The sequence below is a fragment of the Eretmochelys imbricata genome, chromosome 1 (assembly GCF_965152235.1).
Source record: "Eretmochelys imbricata isolate rEreImb1 chromosome 1, rEreImb1.hap1, whole genome shotgun sequence".
NCBI classification, from domain to species: Eukaryota; Metazoa; Chordata; order Testudines; family Cheloniidae; genus Eretmochelys; species Eretmochelys imbricata.
This window is the reverse complement of record NC_135572.1, coordinates 34,817,078-34,836,839: the sequence shown is the minus strand read 5'-3', so window position 1 is coordinate 34,836,839 and position 19,762 is coordinate 34,817,078. Positions and strand designations below refer to the sequence as shown.

Here is a 19,762-nt window from a genome sequence, read left to right as displayed (position 1 = left end):
TCTGTATCATTTGTTAAACTATACATAAAGCTGCTTTATTCAGCATTGTTCTTCCGTATCTGCCCTGTGTGGCCTTGCTTAGTTTCAGGCAGTCTGACTCTGCAGCATATTGTTGCAGATCCTCAGCATAACTGCTGTGTGTGCCTCCAGGCGGGGGGGCCAAGGACACTTGGGCCTAGTACGCAGAGCTGCTGCGAGTGCCTCCAGGCGGGAGGTGGGGCCAAGGACACCTGGGCCTAGTGCGAGGGGGCTTCATCGACACTTGTGGTCTTCCATCCCCTTGAGTTACCTAGTGGCCATGCCCCAGTGTCCCCAACATATATGTTATGTGGGCAACACAATATATATACTACCTGTATGGCCCTGAGAAAGTCACATGGGCCGCAGCTGTGTGCTGATTGGGTTTAGAACCACTGGTCTAGCGGTTTCCTGTTCCCTTAATCTTACCACTAGCACAGTGGTTTTCGGCCTGTGGACTCCTGGAGGTCCAGACAGTAGGTCTAAGGAGTCCATAAAAGGCTGTCGTTACCACAGAAAAGTGGTTTTCAACCTGTGGTTTGATTTCCAAAGGGGTCCACACCTCCATTCACAATTTTTTAGGGGTCTGCAAATAAAAAAAGGTTGAAAACCACTGCACTAGTAGACCCCCAGGGCCTGTAGGGCTGTCACATGTAGCAATATGAAGGATTTCACTCTTTCCAGTTTTTCAGTAACTCTACAGGCTTCCAGAAAAGTTTGGAAACATTTTATCCTGTCTTTGTCCAACTGCCACCCAGACTGAAGGATTCAGGAACTTCTTTTGCTCTGCTCTTGGGAAAGGTTTAGTTTACTTCTGGCTGTGACATACATGGGTGTTGGTGTGAAACTGACCAACTTTATTTCTTGACCCCCACGCACAATGTTACTCCACTGTTTAGGGTTACATTCTACTGTGCCCCTTCAACATCATGTGCCGCCTATATGCCCGCCCCTCTTGCACGGCCACCTCCTCCTGGGTGTGGGAAAGTAGTCCAGCCAGGGAAGCCGTCTCTAAGGTGCCACAAGTACTCCTTTTCTTTTTGCGAATACAGACTAACACGGCTGTTACTCTGAAACCGTCTGAGGATGAGCTGCCCCTGGGGCGATGAGCTCTCCAGGAGGATCGCTGCTGCTGGGTACCAGGGCAGAAGGGTAGATCTTGGAAGGGAGGCACTTCAGGGCTGAGAACAGGGACCAGCTGTTGGAGCGCTTGATGTGTGTGTTTTAAGGGGAGGAGGGTGGGGGGCACGCTTGGAACTGGCTACCGCTGCTGGCCGGGAGGGTGAACGAGGCAAAAGGACTCATCACGGGCCGGGGACTGCCCAGAGAAAGGGAGTGTCTCGCGGGGCCGGCGTGCGGGCAGCAGCTCTGAGGCACGGTACCTGGGGAAGGCGGCCCGGGCGGCTCAGCTGAGCGACTTCGGCCGGCGCGCACATAGCGCGGCTCGCTACGCTCAGCCCCGCCCCGCGTGGGGCGCTAAGGCAAAGGTGCGCGCGCCGGGGGTGGGTGCGCCTGGCACCAGCCTTAGACCCGCCCCTCGCTGTTAGTCCCGCCCCCCCGCCCACGATTCTGTCACTTCCTGCTCCCATCCTGCCGTCTGTGTCCGGGTCGCGCTGCCGGGTCCCTCCTCACCCGCCCGTAGCGGGGCACGCACTTTCCCTGCCGGGGCAGAAGCGGCCGCCAGCGGGCGGCGTGTGAGGGGAGGGGAACACGGGACTCCTCTCCTCGTCGCCAGGAGGCGCCTGGGGCTGTGCCCTGGGGGGAGGCGCCTGAGGGCCCCGGCTGCCTGCAGCGGGGCGGCCCCTCCCGCTCCCAGAGGCAGGAAGATGCCGGTGAAGAAGAAGAGAAAATCCGCGGCGACGGTAGCGGACGAGACCGGCCTCAAGAAATGTAAACTGGGCAGGTACCGTATCCCCCCGCCCCCCAGTGGTCCCTGCTGCGGCGTCGCTAGGATGCGGAGTGGGGGCGGCGTTGCTGGGCAGCGGGGTGTCAGCGCTGCAGGGCGCCGCTGGGCACGTGTTGGCGCCCGAGGGCGGGTGACCCCGAGACCTGCTGTCACCGCTCAGAGCGGAGCTGAAGCGCGTTGTGGCTTGGCGACGCGTGTCCTCACGCCGCGACATCAGTTGGCCGCGACATCCCATGGGGTGTCATGGCCTGCTGGCATGTTGACACACGCCGGCCCGTTGCTCTGCGATGGGGTGTTGTATCGCAGCAGGGCGGCCCAGCCATTCAGTGCAGCGCATAGTACAGTGACCGCTTGACATAGCATAATGGGGTCACAGACAGCTTGCATGTTGGGGCATGGCCTCCATGTTTGGCTTGTTCAACAAGCTTACAACCCTGCCTCTCTTTCCTCTTCCATTTTGCATAACTGTGCCATTTATTATAGAGATTGGGTTGCTCCCAATATCTGTCTCCTTGTTCAAACCCACTGCATCACTCCTGCTGTTCTGTAGATCTGGGATGCTGGGTTTCATATTACCCGTAACCTCCAGGTTAGGTGTAAGTGTAGCAGAATGGGAGTAGGGCAGCAGGATTCACAACAAAACAAAAAGAAAAGGAGTACTTGTGGCACCTTAGAGACTAACCAATTTATTTGAGCATAAGCTTCTGATGAAGTGAGCTGTAGCTCAGGAAAGCTTATGCTCGAATAAATTGGTTAGTCTCTAAGGTGCCACAAGTACTCCTTTTCTTTTTTGCAAATACAGACTAACAGGGCTGTTACTCTGAAACAACAAAACAAGGAAGCCTAGAATACCCAAAACAAGTGAGAAGCATCTCATTAAAATGAATGAATATACCAGAGGTTTGCTGAGTATATAAAGTTGTCCCTTTTCAAAAACCAGTTGTGCTTCACTACCAGATAAACAGAACATAGCAATAATTAAACATTATAAAACACCCATTTTAACATAATATGGTAGGTACTAACGAGTATAGTTTCTGTAAAGGGAAATTGTGCCTCTCTAATCTGTTAGTATTATTTGAGCGTGTCAGTAAAACAGTGAGTGGAAGAGAACCAACTGACTGAAGTTATCAGGACTTTCAAGAAGCCTTTGAAAAGTTTCTCACAAGAGACTATTAAGGCAAATTAGTAGTTATGGGGTGAAAAGCAAGGGGTTGTCATGGATTAGCAATTTGCTAAAAGACAGAAAAAGAATATGAATGGAGTAGTCAGTTTTCACCATAGCAAAAGATTAGCAGTGGAATGCTCTAGTATTCTGTATCATGGCCAGTGTTTTAAAAAAATTAAATATATTAAACTGGAAAAAATTAACCAAAACTAACGGTATGGCTTTGTTTCTTCCTAATTATTTACATTTTTAATCTCAAATTGATAGATGCTTTTCTGCAGCACAGTGTTAAGTGCAGCTTGTCATTTAAGGCCTGATTTTACGAAGTGCTGAATGTCCTGAACTCCCAGTGAATTTTACGGTGCTTTATTAGGTGATAAATGTGCTCAGCACCTCACAGCATTGGAACCTTCTTTTTTTGTTTGACATGTCTCATTTTAAAGTTGCCATGAAGGAACTGCATAATTCCAAATCCTCTTTTACCGTCAGTTTTTATCTCATTTTTACATAAACTAATAATTTTAATAATCTGAAAGAATGTCATCTAAGTTTGAAAGGAAACTTTTTCTAAAGGTGTTATAGTTTGTTAAAGATGATTTGACCACTTTTAACTGAAAGAAATGTAGGTTATAAAGTGTAATCTATGTAGAATGATGGACTGTATGGATTTTATCTCATACACATTTGCATGTTACAATGAAGTCATAGGGGTTTAGTGCACATATGTAAGGGCAGAAGCCGATCTTTACTGTCTACATATTGTGTGTGTAAAATTAATGGATTTACTATGGATTGTTTGTTGTTACTATTTTCTCTGGCCTCCAGACATACTGTGCATGCCCATTTATAGGATATGTGATGATATAAACAGATGTTTACATTAGAAAAAGAGAACACATTTTCAAATTTATATATATAAATAAAAATAGCGTGACTCTCAAAGGTGCTGAACTCGGTGGTTCCCCTTATGTGGGATTTGTGGGTGCTCAACGCTTCTGAAAAATCAGGCCACTTACATTAGGATGCTTAATTATGGATTTAGAAGCCTAACTAGGCACCCAGGTTTAAATATTTGGCTGACAACATAAGAACTATTGCTGTTGCATTGATCTTTTGACAGGCCACGTCCTTTTGTGCTCTTGCAAACTAGTAGTATTTTTAAATATCAAACAAGGAATATTTGTAATAAATTTGGCAGTGTGAGAGAACTGTGTACAACTCTTATTAATGCATAGAACTTAAGTGAAGTACTGTATCAAACTGCTGCCACTAAAACGAATTCTATATATGCTCATTGTTCATGAAGACGTTTTTTTGGTTTAGTTCTGACTAGTAATGAAGTATTTGGAACTTAATAGAAAATAGTCATTTCTAAAAAATGAGGAACAGTGAATGTAACATTTTAGGCATCTTTGTATGTGTATTTTTATAAGCTATTGCAGATCGCAAGCTTCTGGTAAAGTGATAAGTGGAGAGGAGCATTTTTCAAGCAAGAAGTGCCTGGCTTGGTTTTATGAATATGCAGGTATGGAAGTAACTACAGACATGTTTAAAATCATATGGCTTTGTTTGAAATTAACAAGCTAATAATAAATTAAAGAAAATTAACACTTTGTTTTTTCACATTAATGTTTTTCTGAATAAATAGGCCATAAGACACATGAATTGGTGTTTCTTGTACAATTGTGTTTCCAGCTAAAAAGTATCCCTCTAACTTCTTTAGAATTCACCTCTTTCCCATCTCCTTCTCCCCCTCTTCTATTTGATCACTACTCCTAAGGCTTATTACTGACTGTAGTCTTATTTAAAATAATACAACTGTGTTGCATTGTACACAGTGCTTATCCAGAAGCCATGCAAGTGTCCTTCCTATTGATTTGGGGAAAACAAAACACAGTAAATCAGGGTGCGAAATGATTCTCCAGACAGTGAAATAACGTCTGATTATCTTTTGCATAACTAAATTTTGTTATTTAAAACATAATGGGGAAGGGTCATTCAATAGCACTGTGCATTAGTTCATAATACTGTACCCTACATTTTTGCTTTAATTTATGACAACAAACTGACAAACCCCACAAACATCAATATCTCAAACAGAAAAGGTTTGTTTTAAATGTTAAAGAAAGTTCCCTTTTTTATACATTAAGCCTGCTGTGCAGCTGATCACTCAGTGTGTTTTGTGTAATTTGTTAAACACTTTTTGCTGTTTGTTTACTACTAAACAGCTAGAAATTGGGCCTTAGGAAATTGCTAATGTTTACAGAGCCCTTCTTCTCTAGATTACTGAATAAAATTCATCCTAAATAGTTTATTATTAAGTCATTACTGTTCATTAGCAAATGTGAAATTAGTTGGTTTTGTCCACTAGTAAAGTGGATCAAGTATCCATATCACAACTGACACCAATTGACACTTTTTTTGATAGTCTCAGCTGCAAAGCTTAGAAGTGAACTATCTTCTCACCCCTAATGGTGGCCTCTCCAAACTAAATTTGAGGCATATTAGCCTGGGCTCTACCACATCTTTCCAGTGGAAAAGTAAAGGATTTCAGGCTCAAGGACTTTTGATCACTAAATTAATAGTGCTTTTATGAAAACTAAATTGATGTACAATTTGCAGTTTTATTTTAGAGAGTCTTGAACTATGTGAATTTATCATCTATCGTCATTTAAAAAAAATGCGTTTATCATTGCATATTAACCAGTGGACTAAATGTTTTAAGGATACAATTAAATGATTTCTCTTCGAATCTAAACATTTAATTTTTTTAAAAAATACGTCATGTAGAGAGGAAAAAACTGTAACCACAATGAAGGTGCAACCCATTGAATGGGTTTCATACATAGTGTCCTTTACAAAGTTCTAAGTGTCTGATCCTGCAAACACAATGGGGCTGTTTAATTGTAAAGGAAAGTTCCTCATATTTGTAACAGTTTCAGGATTGAATGCTCAACTATTAAAGATATTCCATGTGATTGCTTCTGCTCAGGAAGATCAGGTATTTGGACAGCAGTGTGCTACCTTGTACTAGTTCTATAAACCTGTGGTTGTGCTCTGCAAACCAGATTCACTTTCCCATCTGCCAATAGCACACATTACCTGAAAAGGAAGTAACTTTCAATATTCAGAATTGACTATGGCTCTCATTCCATTAACCAACAGAATTACCAACTTTTAAAAATGAGTTCTGATTCAGAATCATAGCCAGGATACTGCTAATTTACGATGGCTATAATGCATGGAAAATTATAGGTCTCTCTCATCCCCTCCAACGCTATCTGTGTACCCCCCAAAAGTAGTAATTTGCAAAATTACCATAGTTGTCCCAAAAAAATAACATGCACCCTTTTGTAGTTTGGTAACATGCTGTTTTAGCCAATACCTAAGTAATTATCCAGGACCTAGCAAAATGGTATGTAAAGTAAATAGACCTTACAACAACATGTGACCATCCAGCTTTGTTAATAGCCCAGTTGGAGTAATGGTTGGAACAAATTCAGCAGAAATATCTTAAGTACCAGGGAGAGGTTTATAGGAACAATGTAATGGATAAACCTCAGAATATGTCTGTATGTGTTTTTTTAATATGATGCCAAGTTTGCTGGTTGTCAGAGGCCTTATTAGACAAAGGGGCAGCATATAGCATAAAACCAAGCATAACAATCCCTGAAAGCTCATCCTTAGATGTTATGTAATACATTTAATGTTATCACACTATTATTATTTATTATAAAATTACATCCAAAATGCTAAATTATCAGCTAAACTGAGGCTGTGGGCAATTATTAACTAGTAAATAATTTCATATAACTTGATTCTTCCCCTGAAAATTTAGGCTTAAACCATAATGTCAGCAGTTCTTAAAAATAATAATAAAAACAATAGCTACTTGGCCTCAGTGAATGCTTTCCTTGACAAAATAGCTGTTGGGCTTTGTTGACTAGGTCAAAGCATGTTGAAGATGGCTGAGTTTTCAAATAGCCTTTGAGGATACTTTGTAGGTGATAACTGATACTCTTTACTTTTCATCTTCCCCTGCGTTACAGATAGGGTCATTTTCTACCACAAATGCTGTAATTCTGTGTCTGTTCTTAAATGTCATCTTTTATTTAATATCTCTTGTTTTTATGTATGTAACCAAAATTAGCAATGATTGTAATTTGAACGTTATATATAACTTCGACTGATTTCTTTTTGGTTTTGAAGGTCCTGATGAAGTTGTAGGGCCAGAGGGAATGGAAAAGTTCTGTGAAGACATTGGTGTTGAACCTGAGAACGTAGGTTTTACTGCTGAACATTAATGGAAATTTAAGTAAATAAATTGATAAACTTTTTTTTCATAAGACTAAATTTAAACTTCAATAAGTGAAAGGGGAAAGTGTTGTGGCTTCTTAATTATGGGGGTTTTTCCTGTATTCTCAAGGTTACAACTGGGGAGGTTTGTTTTTTGTTTTTTTAAGTGTGTCAACTAAGTTTATTTTTAAAAGAGCAGATATACTTTATTTTCTGAAATGTAGGATTTGGGAAAGATTGAAACACAGAATTCAACTAACTTAGCTACATTTCATATTTTGGAATCCTTTAAGTCTGTAGCATAATCACTTAATTATTTGAATGTTTTAAATGTTCTTCATAAACATCTAGATATCCATTTGTAAATTATAGTTGTAATTATTGTCTTCTTTGTACACTGACATTTTCCTTTCTTTTTCCCCTCAGATTATTATGTTAGTTTTAGCCTGGAAATTAGAGGCTGAAAGCATGGGATTTTTTACCAAGGAAGAATGGTTAAAGGGGATGACCTCGTTACAGTAAGAGCTTTTTATACACGATAGCATGTTCAAATTTGTGTTTGAGGAAGCAGATATTAATTACCCTTCTCTCAATTTCTGGATAGTATGCAGGACTGACGATAAAATATAGCACCTTTTGCTCGTAGGTCTCCAATTCAAACCTGGCCCCAGTCAGTCACTGGGAGTACCAGACATATGTCATCAAATCATCAATTTGATGATTTCTCTTGAACGAATTGGGGTCTTGTTTCAGACCCTAATAGACTAATGTTCACTGAGCAAAAATCATATCTTGAAATGTCATCCTAGTCAGCAGACACACAACTGAGTGGATATGGAGATATACCAGTGTTGAAGTATACTGGTGGGCAATATGGGGAAATTTGCAGTATTTCATCCTACACCAACTCAGTGGATAGAGGATTTCAATATCCAGTCTCTATTGCTGTCAGTCATCTTTATTATTATAGGCGGGGGGCTGGAAATGACACCTATGTTTAAATTGCCTAATGCTTTCCACTGTAAAAGATTCTAGGGACCATTCTTTGAGAAGTTCTCATATCTCCATTGTTCAGTCTTTGATATTGTCAGTGGGAAAGCCCTGAGGCTAGAGAAGTCTTTCCTTTCTCTCATGAAATTCCATCTAGCTTTTTGCCGAGATACTAGTGAAATCACGATTTTCTTTCTCTCTCTCTGTTGCTCAGGAAACTTTTGACAACGTATCAAGATAATAACTAAATGTGAACATTCTAAGGCTGGGCTGTTACGGCAACAACAGCACACACTGTAATGGAGATGCTAGGAAAGTGCCAGAGCAGCTGTAGTTTGGGGAAAAGAAAGCTTGGCTCACCCCCCGATCTGGCACATGGCCCCAGTAGCCTATGCCCCCTGCAAGGGCGTCACATGGGGCAGGATTCTCCACTTCCCAGTGAGTGCTGGGGAAGAGAGAGTCAGACTGGGGTCCACTCTGTAAACCCTCCTGGACCCAGCAGCTCATTTTCCCCCTCCACCCTCAATGGCCCCCCATGGGGCAGGAACCCTCCTAACTCCCTCTTTTTTGTTTAAACATTTTTTAAAAAAACTTTTTAAGAAATTACGTACAAAAAACCTGTCAAAAGAATGTTATTTAGGTTGCAAAGTCAAGCACTCGAAAGTTAGGAAATGCCAGATTTACAGTTGCCTCTTCAACCTTAATTCAATCCCCTTGTGTATATGTATTCTATACAGTCTTTAATTACATGATTACATACTATTTTTTTCACAGGACCTCTGCCTCAGTCAGTGCACAGGATGGACGCACAAGAGGGCAAAATTAAGGTTACTTGTGCAACTATACATCTAACATTTCCTAACTTTGGTGTGATTTACTGTGCAACCTAAATAATAATTTTAACATACTAGGTTTTTTGTATGCAATTACTTATATTTTGTCCAAAAGTGGGCTTTGTAGATGTGCAAGACGACAGTGTCTTGCCTCAGAGATCTTATATTCTACCTAGAAGTTGACGTGGAAGAAGAGAAATTTAAATCTGGGATTTTAATTAAATTTAATTCTGTATGTAACTGTCCCCCTTTTTAACTCTGTCTCTTTTCTTTGTTTTTAACCATAGCTATTTTAGTCCTTCCCTTTTTTTAATACTTCGATTGTTGTTTTAACGGAAACTTATTGACAACTCCTTTCCTTTGAATCGTTGGTTCTCCTTTTTTCCTTTATATATAAAACAATAAGAAGTCACCAGACCAGGTGGTAGTCAGAACTACTAACTGTGATATGTAACTTATCGCTTAAATCAGTCTCTGTACCAGATGATAGCTAATGTAAAGCTGATTTTTAAAAAAGGCTTCTGAGGCTATCCTGGCAATTACAGGCCAGTAAGACTAATTTCAGTACCAAGCAAATTGGTTAAAACTATAGTAAAGAACTGAACAATCAAACCCAGAGGAACAAAATACGTTGGGGAAGAGTTAACACGGCTTTTATAAAGGGAAATCATGCCTTAACAATCTATTAGAATTCTTTGAGGGTGTCAACAAGCATGTGAAAAATGGTGATCCAGTTGATGTAGTGTACTTGGACTTTCAGAAAGTCTTTGACAGGCTCCTACCCCGAAGGCTCTTAAGCAAACTAAGCAGTCATGGGATAAGAGGGAAGGCCCTCTCATGGATCAGTAATTGGTTAAAAGATAGGATACAAAGGGTAGGAATAAATGGTCAGTTTTCACAATGGAAAATGGTAAATAGTGGCATCTTGCAAGGATCAGTACTGGGACCTGAACTGTTCAACAGATTCATAGATGATCTGGAAAAACTGGTAAACAGTGAAATGGCAAAGTTTGCAGATGATACAAAATTACTCAAGATAGTTAAATCCAAAGTTGACTCCAAAGAGTTACAAAGAAATCTCTCAAAACTGGGTGACTGGGCACCAAAATGGCAGAGGAAATTCAATGTTAAGTGCAAAGTAATGCACATTGGAAAACATAATCCCAACTGTACTTACAACATGATGGGGTCTAAATTGGCTGTTCCACTCAAGAAAGAGATCTTCGAGTCATTGTGGATAGTTCTTTAAAAACATCTGCTCAGTGTGCAGCAGCAGTCAAAAAATACTAAAAGCATGTTGGGAGCCATTAGGAAAGGGATAGACAATAAGACAGAAAATATCATCTTGCCACTATATAAATCCATGATACACCCACACCTTGAATAGTGTGTGCAGTTCTGGTCATTCTATCTCAAAAATATATATGTGTGTGTGTGTGTGTGTGTGTGTGTGTGTGTGTGGAAAAGGTACAGAGAAGGGCAACAAAAATGATTGGGGTATGGAACAGCTTCCATATGAGTAAAGATGAAAAAAGACATGAACTCTTTAGCCTAGAGAAGAGATGACTAAGAGGTGATATGATAGACCTCTATAACATCATGAATGGTGTGGAGAAAATGAATTAAAAAGTGTTATTTACCCCTTCACATAACACAAGAATCAGGGGTCACCAAATGAAATTAATGGGCAGCAGGTTTAAAACAAATTTAAGGAAGTACTTATTCATACAACACACAGTCAGCTTGCGGAATTTATTGCCAAGGGATGTTGTGAAGCCTAAAAGTATAACTGGTTTAAAAAAAAACTAAGTTAGTTCATGGAGCATAGGTACATCAATAGCTGTTAGTCAAGATGATTGAGCGAGACAGCCCCATGCTCTGTGTGCCCCTTAACCTCCAACTGCCAGATGCTAGGATTGGATGACAGAAGATGGATCAATTGAAATTGCTCTGTTCTGTTCATTCCCTCTAAAGCATCTGGCACTAGCCACTGTCTGAAGACAGGGTACTGGGCTAGATGGACAATAGGTCTGACCCATTATGGCCATTCTTATGTTCTTATGAGCATCATTTAACTTTCCTTCCTGCTTACTTCCTCCCCATCATCACCTCTCCTTCCATTCTTCTATAGCCCAACAGAAAGTAGTAAGTTTAATGTAAATGAAACCTTCCGCCAGTTATTTCATTTAGTTGATCATCTGATATTGTGGAACCTCTAGTGCAACAAAGATGTGCTTCTCTGCTACTCCCACTGCAGCTATACTGTGTCCGTGGTCTGAGGCACTCTATAAGCTGTCCACTAATAATTTGGAAGAAGTTGAAGGGACTGCCTCTTTACATGACTGGAGAAATAGGCAGCATGGATTCAGTCCTCAGTGCACTTCTATTCAGTTGAATCAACCACGGTACAATTGGAGGTGGGAGCTGCAGAGAGGCCTTCTCTCTTCCCTTACAGATAGAAAAAAATGGTTCAAATAAAGCATGTATATGTCAGTACCATTTAAGCCTTTATGATATGGGTGGTGTTATTTCATTTTATGGGAGTACTGGACACACTAGCATAAAGCTTTGGGTTTTGGTCTTTTTTTAAAAAAATCTGGTAGATAAGTAACCAATGAGAACTTGGTGACAGACTGCTTTTGTCCAAAAATTCAGGTTCTCATCTCCATGCAAGATGTCTACTTTCCTCTGACACATCAGGTATCACTAAAGGCAGGATACTGGGCCCGATGGACAATGATTAATCTATTATGGTATTTTCTATGTGGAGTCTGCCTTACATAGACCCCGCAGAATAGAAGTCAGAGTACGACTCATTCCTGGCATTATATTGACTTAGATCATGCATACCTATATGTATTGCAGACATATTTTTTTATATCAGTTAATGTCAGGACAAAGGTTCCAACAGTGAAAGAGACATGCTTGTTATATATGCATCTTAGTTTTTTTAATTTATCTATAGTGTATTCAAATTTAGGGACAAGAGTCCAGAGTGAAAATTGACAAATACATGGTTCAGGCTGTCTTGGGAGGATAAATAAAAACTGAACTAATTTAGATCTTATTATTTATGAAGGGACCCACCATATTTTAGAAAACAAATAAGGCAGGGTTGAGGTTAACACATGTGTTAACTGTAAAACTAATAATTTTTGTCATGTGTATGTACAATCTAATTAGCTGATTATTTACTGAGCACTGATCTTCTCTGCACTCTACAGATTTGGCCCAGGGTCTGTGCCATTTTGTGTAGTTACTAGTGCCTCCACCAGCAGCAAAAAGTCTGCCAGGTAGAAGTTGTGACAGAGCAAAATGTCAGCAGTATTTTTCCCCTGGGAGGCATAGAGTGAGCCAACACAACCCAAAGTAGGAGATGCTGGTTGGGAAGGAGGCGCATCATCTCAGCAACATGCACTGCAAGACTCCTAATGGCCTGTCTTTCATGTATAACTCCTGCAATAGAACCTCAGTGGAGTGAAGAGTTAATATAACCAACTGCTCTTCTTTGAAGTGAATCCCTACAGTTGGTGAATCTAGCCCATACACTTTTTTTTAAGAGCCATACTAAGAAAAATATTCCCAAAGCTATTTTTAACAGAGCCAATTTCATGAGCAATAATTTTTATACTTGCAAATTCTGTTCTGTAATTTGTGAACCACTTTTTCTGCCAGTCCCAGTTTAATGGGCACTGAGCAGTTCATGCTGTGATATTTGCTCTTAACTTTCAGTTAAGTCATATAAAAGAGGCTCTAGGATATTTTGCATAGTGCTTGAGCAACTCTTACATATGTATAACTAATGAAAATTTTGTATATGCAAGGTGTGCAGCATAGGGTCTTTACTTACAGCTAGATTTGGCTGCACTTACTGACACTGAATGGTACCTTACTCCATCAGGCTTGAAATACTTGCAGAGCAAGGTACTACTAAACAGAAATAAACTGGCAGAATCTGGTCCTTAGTAATTTAAAAGGTTGTACTTTGAAAAGTACAAGAAGAGAATTCAAACTGTGTACTTGGTAAACAAAAGTCTGTTTACATGGCTTGAGCATCCCTAACATCAGTGACTTGTGAACGCATCTGAAAAACAGGTCTATATTACCCACTGCAAGCATGTTTATAATAGGAGCAAACTTGACCCTTGCATATAGGGGTTTTTTTTATTATTATTTTTTGTTTAACATTATTTGTTTGGTTTTGTTTAAGGTGTGACTGCACAGAAAAGTTACAGAGTAAGTTTGATTTTTTGCGGTCACAACTGAATGACATTTCATCCTTTAAGAATATCTACAGATATGCCTTTGATTTTGCAAGGGTAAGTCTGTCCGATCATTAGAACATTTGAATACAAATTCCTTAATCAATTTTTCCTAAGTGCTCCTTTCTTTGTAATTTTAGGATAAAGACCAGCGAAGTCTTGATATTGATACTGCAAAATCTATGTTAGCGCTTCTGCTTGGAAGAACATGGCCACTGTTCTCAGTATTTTATCAGTACTTGGAGGTATGCACTCTATTATTGTTTTAAAAAATAAATTGTCTCAGCTGTCTGGAGGGTGACATTACAGTGTCCTGCTGTTAGAAGAGGTTGTGAGGCTTGTGCACCTCTATGTGAGGGTTCAGCTATATTGCTCCTCCACTTCACCTTTATTGACACATTTATGAAACAGTAATAACTTCTATATATCTCAAAGGAGAACTTTTGTCCTATTGTCTGCACCCTCCCAAGCCAAAGGGAGCTGTAATATAAGAAGCTGAAACTTCTTTTTTCTCATATCGAAAAGGTAAACTTGGGAGTTAAATGTGCCTCTCTACCAGTTAAGCCACTAAGTGACCCAAAGTGAGTATCTTTGGGGACTCTACTTTAGCTCATAGTCTGGAGGGAAGGAGAATCCCTTGCTGAATTTGATTCAGGGCAAGATGTAAAACACACCCTTTTGTCCAAGCTTCCCAATAACAGCCACTAGATTCTCCTGATATTTTATTTTCTGGACACTGTTCACAACCAGTTTCCTCAGAGAAACTCTCTGGCTTCTGCAGAGGGTTGCAGAATATATCCCTCCCTAATCTTCTGTTTGTTTTTTCAGCTGGTATTATATGCCCTGAGATACCATTTTGATGGGCATCTTGTGAATCGATGAAATAATGGATGTCAATATCCAGTAATGGAATTATGTACATCGGGAAATAACTCAAGATGACTCTAGAAATACTAAAAATTAAAGAAATATTTTTATCAGATTCCCTGATTAAATATTTTTTATTTTTCTTAGCAATCAAAGTATAGAGTTATGAACAAGGATCAGTGGTACAATGTGTTAGAATTCAGCAGAACTGTGCATGCAGATCTTAGCAACTACGATGAAGATGGTGCATGTAAGTGTTCATAACATTGTTTATTCAAGTGTAGTTTCAATATTTCTAGTTCCAGAATGGAGGAATAAATTTAAGTTCCATGAAAAGAAACTTCACTTTAAAGTACAAAATATAATTTAGAATAAATCTAAAGAAAAACTGGCCTGATGGTTTACAAGCAACAGGCCAGATCATCAGCAGTTGTTAATTGGTGTAGCTCCCTTGAAGCCCACAGAGCTGTGCCAATTTACAGGAGCTGAGGATTTGATCCATTGTGTTCAGCTGCTACATGACACCCCGGGTTTGGACACAACCTCTCTTTTGAGCCAATGAATGCTGGGCTCCAGTTAAACTGAAGCAACATAGTTTCCCATCCTTGGGGAATGATCTGTGGTTTTCTTCCAGGCAGAGCTAAAGTACAGTCAAGTATATTATACTTTTATTGAATAAGGCATCTCATATTGCTCCTTATTCTAGACAATTGCATGCAATTTTGAAATCTTTAGCAAAAGGGAATTCTTTAGCCTGGTTTGTAGTATAGCTCTATTAAGATGTTAATGTAATATCATCTTACTACTTTAATAAAATCTACTCAAACTGTCAAATGCTTTATTTTAAAAAATAAACAAAACTTCACCTTCTCCAGCCCCCAAATACAACTCTCATTCATCTGTTTTTGGTGTGGCATAATTTTAGTCATCTTAAATTCTTCATAAACATTTGATCATAATAATTGACACTGAACACTATCTAGACTAAAGGATTTAGCCTTTATAGTTCAAGAGGAAACTAAAAAGTATTTTTAAAAGGCTTTGCATCTTGTAATTTTGAACATTGCTATTTCCAGGGCCCGTTCTCCTTGATGAATTTGTTGAGTGGCAAAAAGTTCGTCAAGTGTCATAGCAAGAACTTTGAAGAAAATGCAGAATTTTTTGATGCCCACCTCTATACAAACTAATGAGACAAAACCAAGGGTTGCATTTTCATGCTTATGAAAGACTTTACAGTGATTTTCTTTTCCTTTTTTTTTAAAGGAAGTTTTCTTGTTACATGTGATATGGGCATTGAACCACACCTCTTCTGAGACGGAAAGTTGGAGTTTGTTTTTGAGTCTTGTGTTTATAGCATTTATTTCAGAACAATAAAGATCCAGATTTGTGACAAAGGCCTAAAAGTGAAGGATGTCCCTTGAGTGTGAGTGTGGTGTCTATTTTTGAAATTCAAAACTTTTAAGATTTTTCTTTCTCAGAAATGCCCTTTGCTATGAGTTGTGTTGGTTTTTCTAAATGTGCTTAACTAGCACTGTAGTTTGCTGATGATATGATTTTCTTGTGAGATACAAGTTAGAAGGAATGACGGTTGATTTTAAGCTCCGGGTGGTATTTTATTAGTTTGCATACTAGTATCAGACATGGGTTGTGCCACAACATTCATCTCCAGGTGGAGACAAAGGCCTTAAAAATTCATTTTTCTCCACTACTCTGTCAGGGCTGTATCATTTAAAGGCATGGCCATTTTAAAAAAAATCATATGTGCATGGCTCCATATGCTGTATGGCTAGATAATAGTCACTTATATATCAAATGGTACTAACATTAATGCTGTTTGGTACAACAAGGCAGCTGGACATTCTTACCACAGTTTAGTCTCTGGATTGCTTTGAGTGAAAGTGTAATTTATATTTTAAAAGGGAAAGCTGGGAACACCTGATGACTTGACTACAAGGCTAATTTAGGTTCTTATACATTGGACTAGATGCATTCACAAAGGTGATCCTCTTAACTGTTGCTCCCTGAAGGTTTTTTTGATAGTTTAAGGCCAGAAGGGACCATTAGATTATCTAATTTGACCTCCTAAATATTGCAAGCCATTAAATTTCTCCCAGTTACTCCTGGTCTGATCCCTATAACTGCTTTCCATTGCCTCATTTTGGCATCTGATACCAGCTTGCAGCATTTAAATCTGGGGAGATGGTATCACTATTCTTTCCTATCAGTGAAGATGGATGCCCCATTGAAGTCTTGGCATACTCGTGAAGAAAAGGGAGAGGAATTTAATGAGAAAATGTGGGAGTCTGGGATGAATGAGGGAATGAATCATTTGTGACCCCTGCCTTATTATAATTACTTAGACTGTAGTAGAACCACACAACTCCAATCAGTGATCAAGGCCCCATTGTGCCAAATGCTGTAAATGCAAAAAATAAAAAATATAGTGTGCTCCTTGGGGCAGGGACTACACTAGATGTGACTTGAAGATCTTTGCCTCAGGGAAGTGATAGCTGTTTTGCATACATACTATCCAGGCTCAGGAAAGACAAGGAAAACTCATACCTGATGTAACTTTTTTCCTGGCTTCAGTAACTAATTTACAGTAGACAAAAGGGGGGAAAATAGTAGTGTCTCCATGTTCTTGTTGTTCTACAACAGAAAAATGTTTCTACTCTTTCTAGATGTACCTACTGTTCAAGGTGCAGGAGACAATGACAGCCAGTCTGTCCCATGAGCAGACTTCTAGGGGTCACTTTATACTGTAGATTTATACTTCTTTTATGGCTCTGTCCAAGTGAAGAAGCATTGCAAAAGACATTGAAACACTTTGAGCTTGCTATGCTTATACAATGGCTCTTGTTCACACATACATACTACATCTGTCCTAAGCATTTTTCAGGCCTTTTAGAAAAAAGACCTTTGCTTAAGTCCAGCTGATGTGTGCAGTCTACAACATTGTCTCCCAAGTATGAAAGCCACACATTCTGTATTTGCTAGTACTTCTAACTTCATCCACAACACAGTGCCTTTTGTTTGGAAATTTACCCTATATCTCCTGCAGAGAAGCAGTGCCAAGTCCTTTGAGAGTTTTTTCAGCAGTCCCAGAATGCACTGACAGAGCAAGGGTCATAAATATGTGGGATGAGGATGCACCAGAAAAAGTTCTAAGGAAGAACAAAAACTGCTATGTGGGTGCCTTGAACTGTTGGAAGAAGCAAAACATGAAATGAATTTTTGAAGTTAAGTAAGGATATCATTGCCGGGAGTGTGTTCAGACCCTGTGAGGCTCAGAAAGATTAACTCTTTTCCAAAAGTCGTGGAATACAAGTAAAGACATTAAATGTTTGTAGTGTAAAAAAAATTATCCTTGTAAGTAATTGGGAACTGTTGTGAATTCTGTTTAAACAAGATGGTCCTAAGAAGTGGTAATAGTGTGAAACAGTTGGAGTGATGCATCTGCCAATGCCCAGGTGTTTAAATACTTAATGTTGAGCTACAAATGATATATCAGAGTGTCTTTTATATCTCTGAAGTTTTTGTCAATATTCCTATAATAAATCCATATTTCAGGGATTTATAATTTGGTTGTGCGTGGTTAAAAATCATATGAATTACTGTATAACTACTTAGCCTGGGAATGAATGTATTTAGACTATTAAAAAATCAGTATAATTTTTCAAATTGAATAAAACAGGAGCAGGTTTTTAAAGTTATGTTTCTGTGCTCATAACTGCAGTCGGGCTTGTTCTTTAAATGTGAACTACTGGCTTGCAGTTTAAATGTGGACTTGTCACTTTAGCTGTTTTGTTGGACAGGAAAGTACCTAAACCTCTCCACGTCTTATTGCAGATAAGTGCCAAAAAGGTTACTAATGTATTTCCTCGCTTGTGTTTGTCGATGTCCACAAGCCAAATCTGAGTCTATCTGAATGCTTTAGCCTCAGAATTTAGTTTTGCTTTGCTCAGGAGCATTTCAATGGATGGATTAAAATAGCTACAACAGCTTTTTCATTATAGTAAAAAAAAAATGTTAAAAAGATAGTTCACAAGTAAAATGCATTGTCACATTTATGACAATAAAAGCAAAGAAACTTAAGTGGAATAAAATATATTGTCTTCCAAAACCTGATGATGATGGTGTCTCCTCTGTGGTATTATAAATACCAGTTCTTATGTTTTCAGATAGTTCCTTTTTATATGCCTTGTGTGGGTAAAGTACAATTTTCCTATTTCATAACCATTCATATTTATTTATTTTTTAAAAGAAATGTTCATGGTGAGGATGGCAATAGTTCATCTATTTAAAGATTTGACCCATTATTTAAAAGGCATAGTAATTAAAGGGTTAGCTATGTGTTCATATAATGCAAACACTTATTCACATACCTAACTTTGATTGTGCATAAAGTTCACTTACTTAAGCATAAAATTAAACATGCATATGTGTTTGCAAAATTGGATCTATGTTAGCTCTTTGTATCGTATTTAATGTTACCATTTGAGCATCTAATCCTTTCCTAATATGACTTTGTAATTTCACATGTTTATATGATGGAATTGTTTACATTAGGATTTGATTAATACAGATACAAACTTGGTATAGGTCACATTGTCAGAAGGGGGTATGTCATAGTCCATATTTGAACTGTTTGTTATTTCTTGGATATCCTTGTTTCACCTTTCCAAAGTATTTAAGCAGAATTACTGGTAGTGATGACAACATGCAATTTTCAACAGGGACCATAAATTTAACTGATGTTTCTGATGTATTTTGTTTTCAAAGCTAGTGAATAGTTTTGTACAAACTGTACAAACCTGGCTAAGTTTGGCCTTGTTAAAAATGAAGAATAAAGATAACTTACGTACTAGGGCAGAAAATCTGTTCCTGCTTCTGTCATGGTGCCTCTTTATCAGTTATTCATTTGTGTATATTCCATTGTGTTTAAAATCAAATGTACAACATCATGCTAAAACACAGCTTTACTGAATAACTTCTCTGTCTCTGCCTGAGTTGCTGGCAAATAGTGATTTGCTCTCAAATAAGAGCAGCAAAGTGACATGTCATCTTCTATAGCAGGCACTTAATCTGAGCACACAGTTACTAGACAACAATTATTGTCTCTACAAGTGCTGCTAATAATAATCCCATATGTATCACATGCTGGACGAGATACTTTTTGCAACAAACAGCTCCAACTTCCACCATGGAAAAGGAACACTTCATATGATTACCACTCTATCGTGCCATGTTTTTCAATGCACTTTCCCCTGTACCCTTTTAGTGTCTTCTCCAAGGAGGAATTGAAACAAGGAGCCAGCCATCTGGCTGAGTTAGAAACATTTCATTATCTGCCTCCTCAAGATTCTGACCAACTTGTACAGAGAGATTCAAGAACAAACTTTGGGACAAGGACCTCGCATAA

At 39.1% G+C, this 19,762-nt stretch overlaps 1 protein-coding gene across 2 annotated transcripts; it reads left to right on the top strand.

Annotated features, from left to right (window-relative positions):
• The first annotated feature begins 1,611 nt into the window (after positions 1 to 1,611).
• DCUN1D5 (defective in cullin neddylation 1 domain containing 5) lies at positions 1,612 to 19,219 on the top strand. Of its 2 annotated transcripts, XM_077808645.1 has the most exons (8): positions 1,612 to 1,921; positions 4,526 to 4,617; positions 7,302 to 7,372; positions 7,815 to 7,906; positions 13,422 to 13,530; positions 13,614 to 13,718; positions 14,488 to 14,590; positions 15,417 to 19,219. In XM_077808645.1, the coding sequence occupies exons 1-8, from the start codon at positions 1,845 to 1,847 to the stop codon at positions 15,470 to 15,472; spliced, it is 705 nt and encodes a 234-aa protein (XP_077664771.1). In that variant the 5' UTR covers positions 1,612 to 1,844; the 3' UTR covers positions 15,473 to 19,219. The 2 variants fall into 2 exon arrangements, with proteins under 2 accessions (XP_077664771.1, XP_077664781.1); XM_077808655.1 differs by lacking the exons at positions 1,612 to 1,921; positions 4,526 to 4,617 and adding an exon at positions 9,153 to 9,205 and having other exon boundaries at positions 7,297 to 7,372.
• Positions 19,220 to 19,762: the final 543 nt, after the last annotated feature.